The sequence below is a fragment of the Paroedura picta genome, chromosome 7 (genome assembly GCF_049243985.1).
Source record: "Paroedura picta isolate Pp20150507F chromosome 7, Ppicta_v3.0, whole genome shotgun sequence".
NCBI classification, from domain to species: Eukaryota; Metazoa; Chordata; class Lepidosauria; order Squamata; family Gekkonidae; genus Paroedura; species Paroedura picta.
The window spans coordinates 25,339,432-25,359,661 of NC_135375.1; the positions used below are offsets into that span (position 1 = coordinate 25,339,432).

Sequence of the window (20,230 nt, forward strand, 5' to 3'; positions counted from 1 at the left end):
AATAGGTTTGATGGTGGCTACATACTGGGCTAATGATTATTTTTTTACTGATTGTTCCTTATCATTGATTACTTGGTTCCCAGGAGGTTTGCAATTTCTTCTTGAGGTTCTTCTTACCCTTTCTTTGCCTCTTTAGGAAGGAAGCATTCACAGAAGCTCGTGGTGCACGCAAGGGGGTACGGAAAGTGATGGTGGTTGTGACTGATGGAGAATCTCACGACAACTTCCGATTACAAGAAGTGATTGAGGATTGTAAAAAAGACAGCATACAGAGATACTCAATTGCTGTAAGTGAACCGTTACCATACTGTAAGAAATTTCTCATCATCCCTCCCACCACAGGGCTTTTCAAATATGCTGTACATCAAATATGCAATACCAGGGTAGAAATGTATGTTTTTGAAAGAACGTCTGAGAAAAAATCAATGTTATATTAGATGATATAAAACCTGCCTGATAAGCTTGTATTTTAATACAAGGGAGGAAATAGATTAATCAATTTAGAACAGACATGGTAAATTTAAGATGAATTAAAAATATGTTTTCTCGACATATAGAGGTTTTGAAAGTGATACAAAAAAATACACCGACATCATGAAGATGTTATTGAAAAAGTTAAGGAAGATAAACAACTGAAAGCTAATCAAGACCAAAAAACAAGCATAAAACAAAGAGAGACGTTAGAGCTGAAAAACAGGCAAAATAATTTTTAAAGAAGATTAGTAGAAGGAGCAGAAGGTGACAGCCATTTTTTTGGAATAAACTTGCGGCTCTGAATTTAATGTGGACCTATCAATTGAGTGAGCAAATTGAATTAGATCAAAATTATCTACTAAAAATTTACCCTGTGATGTGATTATCGTTTTCAGAGTCCATACATTAAAGAGTAACTTGTAAAAGCAGCCAGAGTTTAATCAAAGCTTTATGTTGATAGTAATGAAATTCAACTTATGGTGCATTTACTTTAAACTTATACAGCCAGAAAGAAGACAGCTTAGATTTTTGACTTAAAAATTAATTACCTTAAACCAGACTAAGGTTTTGCAAACCCCTGCACGCTTTTTGATGGCCCTGGAAGGGTTTCCCAAATGGGAAGGGTTTCCCAAATGGGTGGGAGTTAATTAATGTTTTATATATTAAATTTTTAAAAAATATTTATCAAGTGGTATGATTAGATATGATCATGTTGACTTGTCCTCCTCTCCCAAAATGTCCAATGATGGGTCTGGATGGGATGGGGAGGGGCCCAGGTTGGGCATGCACACAGCTATGCTTCCCAACCATATTTTGCACGATCACACCACTTCTGGGGGTTTCTGAAGCCTGAAGAATGTTTCAGGAGTTTCTCAATGGTAAAAAAGTTGAGAAAGGCTACTTTAAACATTTGTGACAATGCATTGGTATTTATTTATATCCTGCTTTTTTCCCCAGTTCAAACTCAAAGCTGCTTTAGCACATAATTCTCCCCTCCTCTGTGTTCTCACAATAGTGAGGTTGACCAGGCCCAAAGTCACCTAGTGAGTTTCTTTGGTAAAAATAGGGGTTAGAACCCAGATTACCTAGGGTTTTAGTCTGCCACTCTTTCTGCCACCCTGCCTCTCAATTATTTAGACTAATATTGAAATACAATGAGACATGGTTAATCAAGAGCTTGAGACCCTCTTAAGACAATGAGAATTTCAAGAAAAAGATTGAATAATGATAAAGACTATGGTGACAAATGAAATAGTCTCTTTGTAATAACAATAGATGGAGAATCAACCCTCAGCCAAGCAAACAGCAACAGATCCACCAGTAAAACTAGAACCCATGACAGTTGTTTATACAATAAAAGGTAAAGGTAAAGGTATCCCCTGTGCAAGCACTGAGTCATGTCTGACCCTTGGGGTGACACCCTCTAGCATTTTCATGGCAGAATCAATACGGGGTGGTTTGCCAGTGCCTTCCCCAATCATTACCATTTACCCCCCAGCAAGGTGGGTACTCATTTTACCGACCTCAGAAGGATGGAAGGCTGAGTCAACCTTGAGCCATAGCAGAAGATAATTAGTGAACAGATATAGTGGCTGACAAAGTTAAAATCATAGAAGCATAGACTTGGAAAGGGTCATGTAGGCCATCTAGTCCAACTCCCTACTGAATCCAGGATCAGCCTAAAGCATCCAGGATAAGTACCTGTCCAGCCTCTGCTTGAAGACTACCAGTGAGCGGAAGCTCACCATCTCCTTAGTCCATTCCACTGCTGAACTACTTTGACTGTGATAATTTTTTCTTGATATCTAATTGATATCATTCTCCATGTAGTTTAAAGCCATTACCGTGGATCCTATCCCTTGCTGCCAACAGGAAACTTTCCCTTCCTTCCTCTAGCATCATTGATGTGTAAATCTTATTTCTATAACTTTTTCTTTGTGATTGCAAGCTGGAACCAACTGAGGAAAGTACTTTAAATATAAATGGAAATTCAATGATAATGAATTCATAGTAGTCTAGCATAATGCACAAAGTCTGTATATGTGAACTACAGCGACGTTCATATTGTTGTTGTTAGTTGCAAAGTCATGTCCGACCCATCGCGATCACATGGACAATGATCCTCCAGGCCTTCCTGTCCTCTGCAATTTGGTTCTGCACTCCCCCACATGCAGCCAGCTGGGTTTAATTTTAAGCTCAAATTTTACTCTATTTTAACTTATTGTATTAAATCATTACATCCTACTCTGCCCTCAGCTGGCTTGCTGGATAGGGCAGTATAGAAGTCAAATATGATAGAGAGATGGGGGGGTTGGGAATGGACAGGCCGATGGACGGATAGAAGGACAAATGGAGAGAGAGAAAAAGAGAGAATATAAAATAAAACTAGCAGTGTATCAAAGAGGACCTTTTTCCTGACCACTCATGTGAAATTGTTCATGTTGTGATAAGGGCAGCAAAGGACACACTTTTTGACTAAAATGTTTTCTTGGCTTTTTTTTTTTATGCCATAGATTCTTGGCTACTACAACAGAGGGAATCTAAGCACCGAGAAATTTATTGAGGAAATAAAATCAATTGCAAGTCAGCCGACTGAAAAGCATTTCTTCAACGTCTCTGATGAATTTGCTCTGGTTAATATTGTCGAAGCCCTTGGAGAGAGAATATTTGCCCTGGAAGGTATTTCCCCCCCCCCTTTTTTTTCCTCTTAAAGTTTAATGACTTCCTATGGTATAATTGCAGTAAAGAAAGGATTGTCTAGCATTGAGTACTGCCATTATGTATCTATCCCCCCCCCCTCAAACATTGTCTCTTTTGACTCTAAAGTTCAGTTCTCAAGAATATGAAGAAAAATAGTTACCTCATTAGGTTAGCCCAGTAATCCAGTGAGGCAGAAATACCATTTCAGGGAGCGATAGGGAGAGATTCAGCAATGCTAGAAGTGAGGCAGCTGGTCAACACTGAGGAATATATGCATGTTATGGACATTTGCTACAGTTATTTTCTTATCTTTTATTCCACCTCACAATATCTATAGCAGGTCAGTATAAATGACCATCCTTGGAATTTGTACAGTTAGTTTGTCCATTTAACAGACAACCCCCCCTCCCCGAACAAGAACACTTGACTGAGGAAGATAAGAATGCAGAAAAACCCATAATATAGTTAAACTTTTTAAAGCCAGTATTTCCAAATGTATTATCCAAAACAGCCATTAAAATTATATCCACAAATAATCAAATTAAATTGTGAGGGGGACTCCCAAACCACCAGCAATAGAACTGCTACAATTAAACACGAAAAAGTAGTGATGCGTTGGGGGGGGGGGGTTGAAGAGTTTTAATTGCAGTAAAGCCATTGAGGAGTTTAAACCTTTCAGACTGGCACTATTCGTGCAATGCAAAGCCAAGCCTCTGCACACAGGCATGGCCTGCTGGTTGTAATCAGTCATGTGATACCAGCCTCTCTTCTGTACTACAGTTAATAGCTTAAGGAGAAGATAATTATCTATTGTAGGGGGGTGAATTGCAGCAGGAAAAGCTGAACTATTCCTTCCCCAGAAGCATGGACCCAATCCAATTTGGGCCCTTTGCAGCTGTTCGGGTTTTTGTCACGTTGGGAAAATCCAGCATGGTTCTTTGGCATGGGACATCATTTGAGCTTGATGCCTTTCCATTTCCCAGCTTTGTGGTCTAGCATGGGCTTGAGCTGTTGCATCCACCCACTGGATTCTGCATCTCTTTTGCGATCCCACTCACTCTGCCCTAAGGTTGCAAATCCTGTTTTTGCTGCAGTATTTAATGAGCTATTTTTTTTTTTAAGGGAAAAAAATGCAAGGCAGGAATCAGAGTAATTTGTACAAGACTGTAGTCCCTAAAAGGGAAAACATCTGTGCGTATTTAATACGCAAACATCTCAGTCTTCCCTGGGTAATAAGACTGAGCTTCCTCATAGGAGCTAATCTGTCTCAATGTCAAAAGAGATCATATATGCAGGAAATGTTGTCTGAAAACATATCAACTAGCATTTAATTGCAAACAAATCATTGGCTGTCACCTTAAGAGTTATTGGACTGGTGAGAAATGAAGTCAGGGCTGGTCCCTTCTCCATCTTGCAGACTGTATCCATTAAGGCAGGGGTAGTCAAACTGCGGCCCTCCAGATGTCCATGGACTACAATTCCCAGGAGCCCCCTGCCAGCATTCGCTGGCAGGGGGCTCCTGGGAATTGTAGTCCATGGACATCTGGAGGGCCGCAGTTTGACTACCCCTGCATTAAGGGTTATGTATAGTCCTTCTTGGCTCGTGCAGAGTGTTCGTCCTCCATTTTTACATTGGGGCTGCACTTGTTATTGGAGCAAGAAGGGGTTGGGGGGGAGCAACCACCACTTTCTTTTGCTGTTTCCATGGTAGCTAGTTATGCTGCCAAATAAAAGAGGGAGTTTCTTTTTAGCCTGATGCGTAGCTTGCCTCTTCAGCGGTGGATGGCTGCCATAATGAGGGCCATCATCAAAACCTCTGACTGTATATACAGCATTTACCTCCCCCGCCCCCACATATGCACATGGATCTCATCTATTGTTCAGGCATGAAGGATGAAGATGTTTTCAGATTAATATTAAACTTGGCTTCTGGGTAATGTCATGCACAAGAATGGCATTATTTTCAAGTCTTGCAAGCTCTGAAATTCTGCTTTCATTTGCTTTCAGTCTTTGCTTTGGGTATGAGAGGTAAAAGCAACACCAGGCGTAGTGGATTGCATAAAAGAAAGGCGTTTCCATTTTAGGAAATTATACTCTTTTAATTTAGGGGCATGTGCTAATTTTTGAACACAAGTCAAGATACTGAATTTTCAGCACTGGCTGAAAGGTTGTAATTTAGTATAATTTAATACTCCTTTCACTCAGCTGTCTAAAATTACAAATGGAAAATATTTTTATCCAAGCCCTATATTTAACCATTTTTATTGCATTTCAAGTAGAAACATGTTTAATCATTTTTCCTGATAAGTGATTTCTCTGTAGCTTGAATCATAATTGGATCACCAATTACAAGTGGCATCTCAATTACTTGAAAATGCTCACTATGGGTTTGGGGTGTTTTTTTTAAAAACATGTGTGTTCTTGCATCCCTTTGGAAATTTTAAGGCAAATATGGGGGGGGGGGCAATAGCATGTTGCCAAGGGAACCATGCACCACTCCCTTTCCATTTATGTATAGGTACCGTAGAGTCTTGAAACACAATTAGCTACTTATACATCTTCTGTGCCCCTCACCTGGCTAGTCCAGGATAGCTCAGTCTTGTCAGATTTTAGAAGCTAAGCAGGGTAAGCCCTAGCTAGTATTTGGATGGGATATTACTAAGGAAATCTGGGTCACAAAGCAGAGGCAACCAATGGCAAACTACCTCTAAATTTCTCTTGCCTTGAAAATCCCATAGCATCACCATATGTCAACTGTGCCTTGATGACAAAAGCAAACAAACTAAATCCATGCTCAGCAGGGGACAGAGGTGGCAATTTACAATTATATTTGCAAAAATGTCAAATCGGTTTCAGTAATCAGAACTAGCTTATCCAGGCCAGGTAAGGAGTTAAAGCAATCATCTTCCAAGCAGCCCATGAGCTCAAGGTGAACTTCATGTTTTATTGCAGACAGATTCATGATAAGAAAACAGCATTGTGAACAGGAAAAAAAATCCCTAATTTCAATACCTCTTCAATATATAAAACTCACAAATATGTCAAATCATACCATTTTCAATTCTAAGTTACAAATTATGCATTTTGTGTTGTTAAAGAAGTAAATGCATGGTCTAGTGGTTAGCATTATCAGACCCAAGTTCAAATCCCTGCTCTGTTGTGGAAGCTCATTGAGTGATCTTGGACTGATGACCAAACACTCTCATTCTAACCTAAACGAAGGAGGACAGAACACTGTAAGCTGCTTTGGGTCTCCATTTAAGAGAGGTCCTGTAGTATGGGAGGAACCAAGGCATAGAGGGTTCGGATGTGGGTAGCCATGTTGGTCTGCAGAGCCAGATAACATAGAAGAGCAAGGTGGGATTCTAGTATCTCCTTAAAGACTGACAAGATTTCCAGGGCATAAGCTTTCAAGAAGCGAAGACTGCTTCATCAGATATAAGAAGGAAGGAGCTTCAACTCTCAAAGGTTTATACCACGGAATCATGTATATTTCCACTTATTTCCACTAAGAATTTTTAGTTAGAAAACTGAACTCTTTTTCATAGGTTGTCTACTGAATTTTCTCTAAAGCAAAATTTCAAAGCTGATGTGGAAGGGTAAAACATCCAAGAAAAGAAAATGAGGTTTTGCTGGTATCTGCCAAAGAGTCCCATATATCCTTAGGTTGCCATCGAGTTTCCCCTAATGAAAATTTTCAAGAAGATGTTAGATCAGGTGAAACATCCCATGTCTTTCCAGGAAAACAAAAAGAGCTTCAGGGGAGTTGTGTCCATTGGTACCTCTCGTCCTTATAAAGTTGGATGTGCTCTGCAATTAAGCTAGCAGCTTGCCATTTTGAATGAATGCAGAGGAATAATGGATCCATTGTCTGTATGGAACAAATGGAATGTGGCCAAACAAATTGGGATCAATGGTTTCCTGTGTATTTGCTACTTGATGGAGCTGGTCAGTTTTCAACATTTTTGTCAATAGAAGATATCTGTTCTAGCTATTGCACCCACTGCCCCCAGCCAGGACATTTCGGGTACAAATCTAAGCAGAAGAGTTACCTCCTTGTAAGTCTACTCTAGTAAGTGGGTTAATGGGAATGATACCACTATAGGCAACCACTATAAGTCACATTTATGTCCGAGTTCAAATTATTGATGCCTTTTCACCATTTAGATCCATACAAAAACATCACCGTTTTGTTTTTTACAGCAACACAAGATAAGCAGGCAGTCTCTTTTAAAATGGAAATGTCTCAAGCTGGGTTCAGTGCCCATTACTCCCAGGTAAACTGATCACCGTCTAACTTTTTTTTTTTAAAGGAAGGTTGTGTTTATTGTTTACGGCATGTTCTTGAACAGAGAGGTGATATATTCAAAAGGGTAGCCGTGTTGGTCTGAAGTAGCACAATATAACCCAGTAGCACCTTTAAGACCAACAAAGATTTATTCAGGGTGTGAGCTTTCGAGTGCAGGCACTAGTCTGACAAAGAGTGTTTGCACTCGAAAGCTCATGCCCTGAATAAATCTTTGTTGGTCTTAAAGGTGATACTGGACTCTGATTTTAGAGAGGTGATATGTTTTAGAAAAAAGAATCTCTCTGTTAATAGTCACTCTTGATCTCCTGCCAGTCAAATCCCCGTCTATACAACAACATCAAACAAATGCTAAAATCACTTGACGAGATGCAATGTCTGCAGGTCTAATTTATGGCAGATGTGTGCTCTGGTTATAGCGCTGGGAGATCCACGTCCGACTCTGCCATGGGGCAAGTCACACATTCTCAGCGTAACCCGCTTCACACGCTTATTGTGATGCTAACATGGAGGAGAGAAGAAGAATATAAGCTATTTCAGGTGTACTCTAATGAGAAAGTTGAAATATGAATGAAGAAAATAGCTACAGGTGGTTGTGCGTATTTTCCTGGCTCTGTGGCTGTGGTCTGGTAGTTTGTGCCTGATGTTTCGCCAGTAATTGGGGCTGGCCTCTTCAGAAGCAGGACGTGGAAAGATGGATAGGAATCTTGCCGTGTCCTATCTCTGAAAAGGCCAGCCACAGTGACGAGTGAGACATCAGGGACTTAAGCTACCAGGCCATAAGCACACAGCCTGGAACATCCACCACAGCCAGTTGACACCAGCTGTGAAAGTCTTTAGCAATTCATTAAACAGCTGCACATTTCAGTCATGGTGGCAGGCAACTGAGATCTGGGAGGTTCTCTATGTGCAGGTTCATGGGGGAACTTTTCTCTGTCCCCCTCCCCGGCTGCTTTTTTCATCCATGAAGGAAGGTTTTCCTCCTTCCTTCTAAAACCCCCAAATACTCCAGAAATGCTTCTCCTGCAGGAAAGAGGATCCCAGGAAAAGCAGAGAGGATCCTGAGGTTTACAGTAGGGGAAAATCACCCATCTTCCATGCCCATGAACTCCCTGTGGAATCCAAGACCAAGTTTTCAGCCTAGCTTAATGTCAGAACATGCCTAAACTCAATTGTCTGAGCCATTATAACAGCATTGCCATTAGCACAGGTGAGATGTCCAGGAGTGCATGTGGTGTCATCAATGGAACTTCAGAGGCAGGAGAATAATGCAACCCTGACCCTTCTTGAAGCCATTGACTTTTCAGAAGGCTGAGCCTCCTGTTTAAGACTGCACTATAAGCTGAATTGCCTTCATTAAAGACCACATCATGAGACTTGCTTTCAGAGACACTGTCAGGGATCAAAGCATAATTTACACGGCCATTCTTAGCAGAGCTATTTCCTTCTAGCCCAGTTGACATCAATGGATTTAGAAGACTTTGCTTAGGATTGTATTGATAGTGACCAGATAGTGTGCAACGAAATTCTCTCTTGATATGTAAGGACTGGATCATGCTTGGAGCAGTTGGAGCCTATGATTGGAATGGAACAGTCATCATGCTGAAGGATACCACCTTCATCCCAGGAAATGACTCATTTTATAAGGCTCCAGACGAAATTGCACCTCTTGCAGGTTATTTAGGTGAGTGGACTATTCCAGTTCAGATTTCTTATTGTTCTGCCCTGCATTCCGTTCTTATGACAGAGGACGGTCCATTGCTCAGTGGGAGAACAGCTGCATTGCATGCAGAAGTTTCAGGTTTAAGCCCTGCTTCTCTGAATGCTCTTAAAGTGCTCTTCATCTGGGGAGGATGGATGGAAAATTGGTATCAGACAACTTCACCTGTTGATATTGGAAATTCACCAGCAAATAAATGCTTTGGATTTGGGGGATATACCTATCTGAACTGTCATAAGATAACTTGAGAAAGTCTGCTTTTCTGACTCCCCATCCCATGGCAGTCTTTCATGCCTCTGAAAATGTGCTCTGCTGAGTCAGTGTGCCCCTTCAGGAACAGTGGAGGGGCAAAGTGAATGTCTGCAACAGGAAGGCTGAGTGGGCAAAAATCACCCTCACCTTCTCCACCAACAAAAGTAACCATCCTTCAGAGGAACTGTGAATGAATAGTATTATTTATTTATTCATTTGTTCAAATAGGGTATGAAGTAAATTCTGCCTTGGTACGTGGAGATGTTCTATACATTGCTGGACAACCTCGATACAATCACGTTGGCCAGGTTATCATTTATAGAAAGACAGATGAAGGCATTGAAGTAGTCCAGCGATTAAGTGGAGAACAGGTAAGTGCATTTGTGGCCATAAAAACAATGATGGAATGTTATTCATACATTCATCACATATCTGATGTTGCAATCTTCTCATGATCCACATGTGCAAGCGGTTCATTTTCCTGGACAAAGTAGACTTGCAGAAACCCCCAATGCTGTTTTAATTCTGCAAGTGGGCACGGTCCATAATTTTAGTGACCACTTCTATAAAGTGTTACGAATTGACTCCAGTTATTTGAATGGCACCTCTACATGAGCACTGTATGCATAGTCCTTACCATTTTTGCCATTGCGAGAGCAGTCATAATTGCTCAGACAGTAGGGTTTGTATACAGAACCTTCCCCCTGAGTTTTGCTGTGCTCCATGGCATTTTTTATTATGCTTAAACATGTAGCCTTAATATACTACCACTGCATTGAGTTCCATCATTCATCGTTGTTACAAATACGTGATGTGATGCTGCTGTAAACATTACAGATTGGATCCTATTTTGGGGGTGTGATCACAACTGTTGACATCAACAATGATACATTTACTGATCTTCTTCTCGTGGGTGCGCCTATGTACATGGGGACTGAAAAAGAAGATCAAGGCAAGGTGTATGTGTATTCTTTGAACGAGGTAAGTGAGAGCCATTGTTACGTAGTGCTTAGATGAGATATCTGGGTTCACATCCCCACTCTGCTATGGGAACTTATTGGGTGGATTTGAGCAAGACACTCCTTCACTCTGTTCACCTTACAGGTTTGTTGTGAGTGGAAAATGAGGAGGGGGAAACCATAAACACACTCTTGAGTTTCTTGGGTGGGAAAAGGCAGATAAAAATGAGATAACCAGGCTGGTGTCCAAATGATTGTTTAGCTTCTGTGAAAATAAACTTCTTAAGGATGCTTTGCTTGCCTTGCATGTTTGGGGATCAGGAGATCAATGGTATTTGTTTGTAATACAGTGTCCATGGAAACCCATTTGTTTGTTTTTCACAGACAAGGTTTGAATACCAGATGAGCCTCGAGCCAGCCAAGCAAATATGCTGCTCAGTGCTGAGAGACAAAGGCTGCACAAATCACAAGAAGAATGAACCTTGTGGAGCTCGTTTCGGGACCTCAATTGCGCCTGTCACAGACCTCAACCTTGATGGATTTAATGATGTAGTCATAGGAGCTCCTCTAGAAGATGATCACCGAGGTGCTGTGTATATTTACCATGGCAATGGAAACAGCATAAGGAAAGATTACGCACAGGTAGGGCACAATGTTCAGCCATTCCACAGGTACAAAAATGAGAATTCCATATTACATTGGGACTTTTATACTATTGGAAACCTGAGAATGTTCTGTTTGTCCCATGACCAGGCCTGCCCCAGACCCGCAGGGGCAACTCGCCTTGGCAGAGACAAGCCATACACTACTGGTAGCTGGGCCAGAATGTGCCCAGAACAGGAAGAGTAGGGTTGTAGTAAGAGAGTCCTCCTGCCAGGGGGAACCAGTCATATTCTCAAGCCCAGTCCAAGAGAGACTTGTCATCCAAATGTCATGGAGAGAAACAAAGAAGCCAAGCTGGTGATGGCTAAAAGTTCTAGAGTATTAAAGATGTACCAGAGTCAAACACAGCCTGAAATCAGAATCACCCAGAGTGGGAAGAGTCCACAAAAGGACATCCAGTCAGCACCCCCACACACCTGTTCAGGGACTTTAAAATTATATATTCCTGACACAGGCTAATCTAGGCCTATTCTTCTCACAATAGATAATGTACTTTTAATGCACTTTAGAAGTCGGTCTGCACAGGAAAATCCAGCTGCCAAAGCACATTGAAAATGCATTATCCTACATGTGTGGAATGGGCCCTAGTCTTCTCCTAAAAACTTTCAGCTAAGGAGACTCCCCCACCCTCTGCGGCAGCATGTGCCATCTACAAACAGCCCTCACCATCAGAACATGTGTTCTACTATTTAAGTGGAACCTCCTCTCCCATAATTTGAATTAATTGCTCCTAGTCCTTGTCTCTAAAGCTACAGTAAACAAGTTGGCCCCCTCTTCAGCAGGTCTACCTTTTATGTAATTAAACACAACCTTCATATCAACCCTTGCCCTCCTCTTCCCCAAGCTACACTTACTCAACTTTCTCAGGCATTCTTCATAAGGCATGGATTCCAACCCCTCATTCTTCCTAGTCACCTTTCTCTGAACACGTTTCAACTTGTCTATCTCCTTCCTGAACTGTGGCACTCAGAACGGGACACATTTTAAATGAGGTCTAACCAATGCAGAATACAGTGGTATTATAACTTCCCTTGCTCTAGATTCTATGCTCCTAGCAATGCAGCCTAACATCACATTAACCTTCCTAGCTGCCATATTGCACTATTGGCTCATATTCAACTTATTGTCCACCAGAACTCCTAAGAGAGCCAGTTTGGTGTAGTGGTTAGGAGTGCAAACTTCTAATCTAACCCCATATTTGGTTAATGTCAGCACTCATACATATATACTCCGAAACATGACTCCCTTTTGACTGAAGTCATGATGTCACTTTCTACAGCGCATCGCATCAGGTGGAGATGGGGAAAAGATGAAATTTTTCGGCCAGTCTATACATGGCAGAATGGATTTAAATGATGATGGACTGACAGATGTCACCATTGGAGGCCTTGGTGGGGCAGCCATCTTCTGGTATGTATGCTCAGATATGAAGGGGGATCTAATTGTCCGGGATCATTGGGTAATGTAATCTAGTCTAGGCATGCACACACACAAAAGATTCACCCCATTTCTGATTCAGCCCATTTCGGATTCAGCCCAAATCCAAAGCACCCTTCACTTTTTTGGATTCAGCTGAATCCATAATGTTTTGGGAGTTATTTGTGCATGCACCTGCCCTCCTTCCCAGGCAATGGAAAGTGTCTCTGCTGTCTGAGAAGGGGTAGGAGAGTGCACCCACCAAACAGCTGGCCTGTCATTATCAGCTGCAAAGGCATAGGGAGGCATTTAAAGTGTGCTACCAAATAGTTGATACTGACAGGCGCAGCACACCCTTTAAATGCCTCCAAAGCCTTTGCAGCGTGAGCCATGCCTGTCAGTATCAGCACTGGCTGCAAAGGCATAGGGACAGGGTTAGCGTTATATGCAAAGGCATACGTACTGCACCAAGCAGCTGGTTTAAAGGGTGCTGCAACAAGCAAATCATACTGACTGGCACACCACATTTTTAAATGCCTCTCTCAGCAGTTTCTTCCTGCCTTCTCAGACGCTGCCTGAGAAAGTGGGGGGGGGGAGTGTTTAAAGGGCCCACGAAGCAGCTGACCTGTCAAGATCAGATACCTGACAGGCTCTCTTCTCCCCACCTTCTCAGACACTGCCTGAGAAAGCATGGGGAAGCATTTAATGGTGATTTGCCCACTACTGATTCAGCCCATTCAAATGCAGGGATGGATGGTTTGTCTTGGATAGGTCCAAAAAGTACCTGACTCAGCACTGATTCTTTGTTAATCTAGAAATGCTTTAGTGCAGGGGTAGTCCACCTGCGGTCCTCCAGATGTCCATGGACTGCATTTCCCATGAGCCCCTGCCAGCGTTTGCTGGCAGGGGCTCATGGGAATTGTAGTCCATGGACATCTGGAGGACCACAGGTGGACTACCCCTGCTTTAGTGTACCCATGTTGACTCTTAGCTAGGGTTGCCAGCTGTGGGTTGCCTGGAGATTTTTAGCGATTGACTCTGGGGTCAATAGAAGAGAGGGACTCTGTACAAGCTCCCAGCTGTAAGTCTTGGCATGCTTGCACCTCGTCCTGTTTCTCAAGTTATGCTGGTCCCTTCCACCTCTGAGGAGTCCTCAACATTGCTGAGTCCTGGCTGAGCCATGACAGCAAATGAGAACCAGAGATTGTTTGCCATAGAGATGGCAAAGATTAATCTGGAGAAATGGGTTTGATTCCCCACCCTTCTGCATCAGGGCTCTCTCAACCCCACCTACCTCACAAGGTACCTTTCATGGGTAAAGGAAGGGAAGGTAATTATAAGCCACTTTGAGACTATTATAAGTATTAGAAGAAGAAGAAGAGTTGGTTCTTATGTGCCGCTTTTCTCTACCCAAAGGAGGCTCAAAGCAGCTTACAGTCACCTTCCCTTTCCTCTCCCCACAACAGACACCCTGTGAGGTGGGTGAGGCTGAGGGAGCCCTGATATCACTGCTCGGTCAGAACAGTTTTATCAGTGCCGTGGCGAGCCCAAGGTCACCCAGCATATGGGGAAGTGCAGAATCGAACCAGCATGCCAGATTAGAAGTCCGTACTCCTAACCACTACACCAAAGTAGAGAAAAGCAGAGCAAAAATAGCTCTCTCTCTCTTTTTTTTTTTTACTCCGCACTGTCTTCCTTGGTCTCCCTTCCAAGGACTGACCTGCTTGGTTTCCGAGATCTGATGAGATCAGGCTATACCATGCTGCCTTCCCTCCCAATTGTTATGTAGGGAAGCCCTAACCTAAGTAAATAGTCATTTAAAGCTGCAACTCCATGTATGTATAATTGAGAGTAAGCCCCATTAAGTAGGTTGCAGCTTTAAGGGTTAAAACCAACATTTTAAACTGAGCCCAGTAACAAACCAGCAGCCAAGGAAGATTCCTTGCATAATATAATCCCTGTGGGTAGCCCCAGTTAACAGTCTGGCCACAATGTTGTAAACCAGCTGTATTTTCTGGCCACTCTTTAAAGGTGGCCTTAGAAAGAGTTCATTATAGTGTTCTACTTTAGATGTAACTGAGTCATGAATTCCTGTAGTTAAGTGAACACCCAGCGTAGCAACCTAAAATGGTAAAATCTACTCTTGACTGCTCATCCGTGTGCAATAACGGTCTAATTGAAATCTGGGGTCTTCAGGAAGAGTGTAACCCCATCTACCACAGGCAATACCCCTATCCCTGTATAACAAAGTCTTTTGTACTTTCAAGTTTAAGATTAGGTTTGTCCACCCACATTCAGACATTAATTCAGAGTCTTCATCTCCTTTCAGTTTCATCTCCTTAAGGGTTGCCAACTCTGACTTGTGAAATCCCTGGAGCTTTGGGGATGAGATTGCAGAGGATGGGGCTTTGGGAGGGGATTTGTGTTAGACTTTGTCTCTTAGCAAGAGCCAGCCACAGACGGTCAATCAAAGAGTTAAACTGTTTGTTTACAGTAGTTGCTAGTGGGGACAGGCAGAGTGGGTCAAGTGGTCTGCTTAGATATGCAGATTTGTTTTGTGTGGGGCCATTACCTGACTGGTGTTTGTCATGCCCACACAATTAGCAGGAAGAGAAGCTTTCTGCTTCCTCCCTTTGTTTGAGAAGGTATCTGCTTTAGGCAGATAGTCAGATGCATCTTAAATCTTCACCCTGAAACAGCTAAGGTGTAGAGCTCCTGTGTGGAGCTTAGGAAGCTATGTGTTACTTGTTTTGTCTTCCAGTTTCCCCTATCCTGTTTAGCTAGTAAAATTGTCTTTTTATATACAGTATACCTGCCTTGTCTGGTCTCATCATTTAAACATTAATTCTGCTATTTTTTATTACATTAACACTGCCAGATATATTTTTTTCCAACAATTTTGTTGATTCATGCCTCCCAAACTGAAGTTCAGGGGAGGTGCCTCCCCCAAAGATTTCCCAGAACTTTTGTCTGGTTCAGTCTGAGGGTTCAGGGAATTTAACTGAGCAAGAAAGTCTGCCCATCAGCTGTTAGGTTTAAATGGCTGTGAGCCATTTAAACTGTTCATTTCTTTCCCCCATTCCTAGTGGGAGGAAGCAAAACAGACCAGCTATTTCTCCAGTTGGTTTCACTTCCCCCTACTTGGAAGTGTCAGGGAATGAGATCAGCCGCTGAAATGGTCCAACTGCAGAGGCCCACTTGCAGTAAAAACAAGAGTCACTGTACAATATCCATTCTTACCCAGGATGGCAAACCAGAGTACTATCATCACTGGTGGTATCAAAAGCGTCTGAACAGTCCCAGATAACCAATAGGGATACACGGCTGCCCAACAGTAGACTGACCAGGAGTTAGAGGGGAAACTAATATAATCCAAGAGTTCCCAAGGCTAAAATGCTTGGGATTACTAATTATTATTAGTAATATAGTCTAACATTTATCATCATTATGTTTCCTATTAGGACTCGGGATGTTGCTGAGATAAATGCTTCCATGCATTTCATGCCCAGCACAATTAATATCCAGAAGATAAACAATGGCACCCAAAGAAAAAACGTGTCCATCAATGGCACAGTTTGTTTTCGAGTCCAATTGAAATTGAAGGAAGACACAATCTATGAAAGAGGTAAGTGGGCATGGTACACATTACAGAAATTTGCTACGAGATGTTTTCTGCCGTTCTGAAAGCATTTGTTTTGGAGCAGTTCCTTAGAAGCTAACCAGTGTATCGGAAGGTCAGCTGCTTAACATTTTAATATATTATGAGGGAAATGGAATAGAAACCATCAAAATGTCTTAGAATGGAATGCTAAATGGAATAAAGGCTAAATGGAATGCAAAGAGTGTTTCCGCACAAGGACCAATGTTGCCAATTGGTTCCAGAAAACGGAAACGCTATTTTTAAAAGTGCAATCTTGGCATTACGCATACCTGCCTTTGTAGTGGAATCCAGTAGTGTTTCAATCGTTTCCCACAGGTTTCCGGTCTCGCAAAAATTGCTAGAAAGGGAGCGATTTTTTCTGTGCTTTGCCCCGCCCCTGGCCATCAATCAAACAAACAGCCAATGGGTGGTTGTTATCATGCTCCCGAAAAGCCCCTGTCCCGCCTTTTTCAGGAGTGTGGCAGATTGTGTGCGACGTTTTGCGGGACTGCAAATTAGTAGCGTTTACAATTTGCAAGCCTTCTGCTACATTAAAGTCATGCGAAATGGCCCTAAATATTGCCACTAAATATTAGCGAATGGATGCCTGCTGCTGTAACACTGTGATAACACTGTGTGTAACATTCTTGCCCGAACAGTTATTGGGGGAATAGGATAGCAACTTCAGGTTGGGGAATTCTTGAAGGTTAGGGCATGAAACCTAGATAAGGCAAAGTTTGGAGGTGGAAGGGACCTCAGTGGAGTATAATGCCATACAGCCCACCCTACAAAGCGGCTATTTTATCCACGGAAACTGATCTCTGTCATCTCCAGGCCTAGGGTTGTCAGTCTCTAGATGGTTTCCAGGTTACAGAGATCGGTTCTCCTGAAGAAAATGGCTGCTTAGGAAGATAGAACTGTATGGTATTATATCCTACTGAAGTTCCTTTCCTCCCCAAACACTTCCCAGGCTCCATCCCCAAATTGTTCAGGCATTTCAGCCCCACCTGGAGGCTGGCAACACTATTTGGAGACCCCTTCATGGTAAAAGGTAAAGGTAAAGGTATCCCCTGTGCAAGCACCGAGTCATGTCTGACCCTTGGGGTGACGCCCTCTAGCGTTTTCATGGCAGACTCAATACGGGGTGGTTTGCCAGTGCCTTCCCCAGTCATTACCGTTTACCCCCCAGCATGCTGGGTACTCATTTTACCGACCTCGGAAGGATGGAAGGCTGAGTCAACCTTGAGCCGGCTGCTGGGATTGAACTCCCAGCCTCATGGGCAAAGCTTTCAGACAGCTGCCTTACCACTCTGCGCCACAAGAGGCTCTTCTGCGCCACAAGAGGCTCTTCCCTTCATGGTGGACACCAACAAATAGATGCAAAAGTCTGGCTCATGTAACCTAAAGATTCAAGCTTTCTTTCCTGCTGCTTCTTGATCACAATGGCTTGCCAACCTCTGGGTGAGGCCTGGAGTTTTCCTGGCATTCCAACTGATCCATAGACCACAGAGATAAGTTCACCTGGAGGAAATAGCGTCTTTGGAGGCCAGACTCTGCTATTGCATCCTGCAGTTCCATCTCCTACCTAAAGCCTATCCTCTCCCTGACATTTACAATCGTTTTCCAAGCCAAAGCTTTCAACCCTAAGGTCAGGTGCAAATTATGTTTTGGCTTCTGTAGTCATTCATGCTTCCTTTGGTATGCCTTCTTTAGCATATTTAAAAGTGGTGCAGAGAATAAGGTGACCATATTATCCCACTGTTGGAGGGACAACTGGGGGCACCTGGCAAATTGTACTTATGTTGAAATTAAAAAATATATATTGCAATTCTATTTTTGCATTCTATGCGTTCTATGAAACTTTTTGTTGCTCCATATAGACCAAATTTTTAATCAAGAACCCCCCCCCCCCCAGTCAATGGTGTCCTGCTTTACCAATGTTGAAATCTGGTCACCTTAGCAGAGAAGTAAGAAGGAATATGAGAGGGAAAGAGACAGTCCTCAAGAAACTTTACATATATAACCAATTCTTCCTATTGTTTCCCTAGATATCCAGTACTGGCTCACCCTCGATGCACAACGGAAGTCATCTCGGAGTTTTTTCACAGGAACCCAAGAACGGAAGATACAAAAAAATATCACAGTCAATGGGTCAGAATGTATTAATCATACCTTCTACATGTTGGCAAGTAAATCATATAAAGCAGCTACCCTCTTTTCCCATTGCTGTTTTTTATTTGTCTTGTATTGCATTTGTGCGAAACCAATTTGCAAAGGAGCCCTACATTCAAAAGTAATTTTCGGATAGTTCTGCTACAGAGAATGTATACTGATCTGTGTGTGGACAGTATTGTCCTTGACCACCATGTTCTTTGGCTACCGTGCCTCTGCACTTGAAAGGGGCACCCCTAGCATGCACTCTCATTCATTGTCAGTATCATGGGCTGACAGCTGTGGCTGTTTCTTTGGGCAGCTTGGGGATCTAGGGGCGGTTGTGCATTCACAGTTTTTCGTCGGTCAGATCACTGACGCTTTTAAATCACCCCTTTGTAAATTGCCCCTTTTAAAAACACACTTCTTTTTTGGCTTGCATACCATAGTAGAGCGATGCAAACAATTCTGCATTTGAGAGAGCCTTCCTCCAGTGGGAGATGCTTCATCCATTGTACTAGGAGCTCATTTGATAGGCTGTGGTCAGCAACAATGTCACCTGACTGACCCGTGCTGCTGGCAGAATCTCTTGGGAACTGTAGTTCATGGACTTTCCATTCAGCCATTGGTGTAAGACAGCTCTGGGGAAGAGACAGAAAACACAATAACGTTTATGCATGACATGAAAAGCACCCCTGGAACCGGCTTACAGGAAAAAAAATCGTAGCAAACAGGTTTATGATACTGTGAGGAGTATACGCAGAAAATTCCATGAGGGCTGAGTGACATGCATAATCCAAAATATTCCCATGGGTTTTCCATGGCGAAACTGCTGCCATATGCAGAATCAAAAAAGCAAATGTCTTTTTTGCAGATTTTTTGTGAGTTTTCCTGTTGTGCATAACTGACCTAGGAAAGTGAAACAGAGAGGGCGATCCGGTCCCAAACTAACCACAAGTGAGATCCAAGGGGCAGGTTGCAGGTGAAGAAAAATATAACTATGGTTGATAATATTATAAATTATGAATAGGTCACTTTATTAAACATTTTGTGTTAACTTAGGAACTTGCCACTGAAGAAGTCTATTGAAAACGGAGGTTAAAGTTTGGAACCCCGTTTTGGCTCGTTCTTGTTTTGAATGAATCAAGTACTTCTTGGATCTCACACCTCTGGATAGCTACTTCTTTGCCTGCAACCTGCTCCTTGGATCTCACCTGGGGATCTAGGAAACCCAGGTTTACTGGATGGACTTGGGCCAGTCATTCTCCTTCAGCCTTGACCTACTGTACAGATTTATTATGAGGATAAAATGAGGGAGGGGGAAATGATATTGTAAGATGCCTTGGGCCCCCATTGAGGAGAAAAGCAGGAAACAGACATGAGAGGAATAATGTTTATTATGCTAGATTTTCCTTCCCTAGTTGTGTACAGAGCTACATATAAGTCCAGTCCAGAAACTAAAAAGCCACATCAGTCATTTTGCACATTTTGCATTTTTGGATGCCATTTTGCATTTATAGATACTTCATTGGCCATCTTCAAACAGTGGCTGGACAGATTCTTATCATGGATGCTTTAGGCGGATACTTCATTGAGTAGGGGTTGGACTAGATGGCCCGCATGGCCCCTTCCAACTCTCTGGTTCTACATGTTCACCTAAAAGTGTAATGGGTTAATTAGCCAAGACACACTGCAGTTGTAGGGCTTTGGATGGCATGTAGCTGCCACCAAAACATGGGGGGGGGAACAGTATCACATCATCATGTTCAGTACTTCCCTGCCTCCTAGAGTGGGAATGAGACTATTAAACGCAATAATATCACATCACACATTTCTAGACATGTTATAGGTGAGATTCCCGGGGGGGGGGGTCGCACTCACATGTCTCCCAAAATATTTGTATGTGAACAGTAAAGGAACTCTGTTTTAGGAAAATGGCAGTTTTTGTC

The 20,230-nt window shown here is 42.5% G+C and overlaps 1 protein-coding gene across 1 annotated transcript in view; it reads left to right on the forward strand.

Moving 5' to 3' along the window:
• ITGA1 (integrin subunit alpha 1) overlaps window positions 1-20,230 on the forward strand; it is a 74,684-nt gene that overhangs the window by 35,841 nt on the left and 18,613 nt on the right. Inside the window, exons 8-17 of the mRNA XM_077347090.1 lie at window positions 137-287; window positions 2,988-3,153; window positions 7,378-7,451; window positions 9,026-9,164; window positions 9,681-9,823; window positions 10,290-10,433; window positions 10,796-11,053; window positions 12,354-12,484; window positions 15,952-16,115; window positions 18,179-18,315. Of these exons, the coding sequence (XP_077203205.1) occupies window positions 137-287; window positions 2,988-3,153; window positions 7,378-7,451; window positions 9,026-9,164; window positions 9,681-9,823; window positions 10,290-10,433; window positions 10,796-11,053; window positions 12,354-12,484; window positions 15,952-16,115; window positions 18,179-18,315 (1,507 nt within the window). The remainder of the gene's footprint in view (window positions 1-136; window positions 288-2,987; window positions 3,154-7,377; window positions 7,452-9,025; window positions 9,165-9,680; window positions 9,824-10,289; window positions 10,434-10,795; window positions 11,054-12,353; window positions 12,485-15,951; window positions 16,116-18,178; window positions 18,316-20,230) is intronic.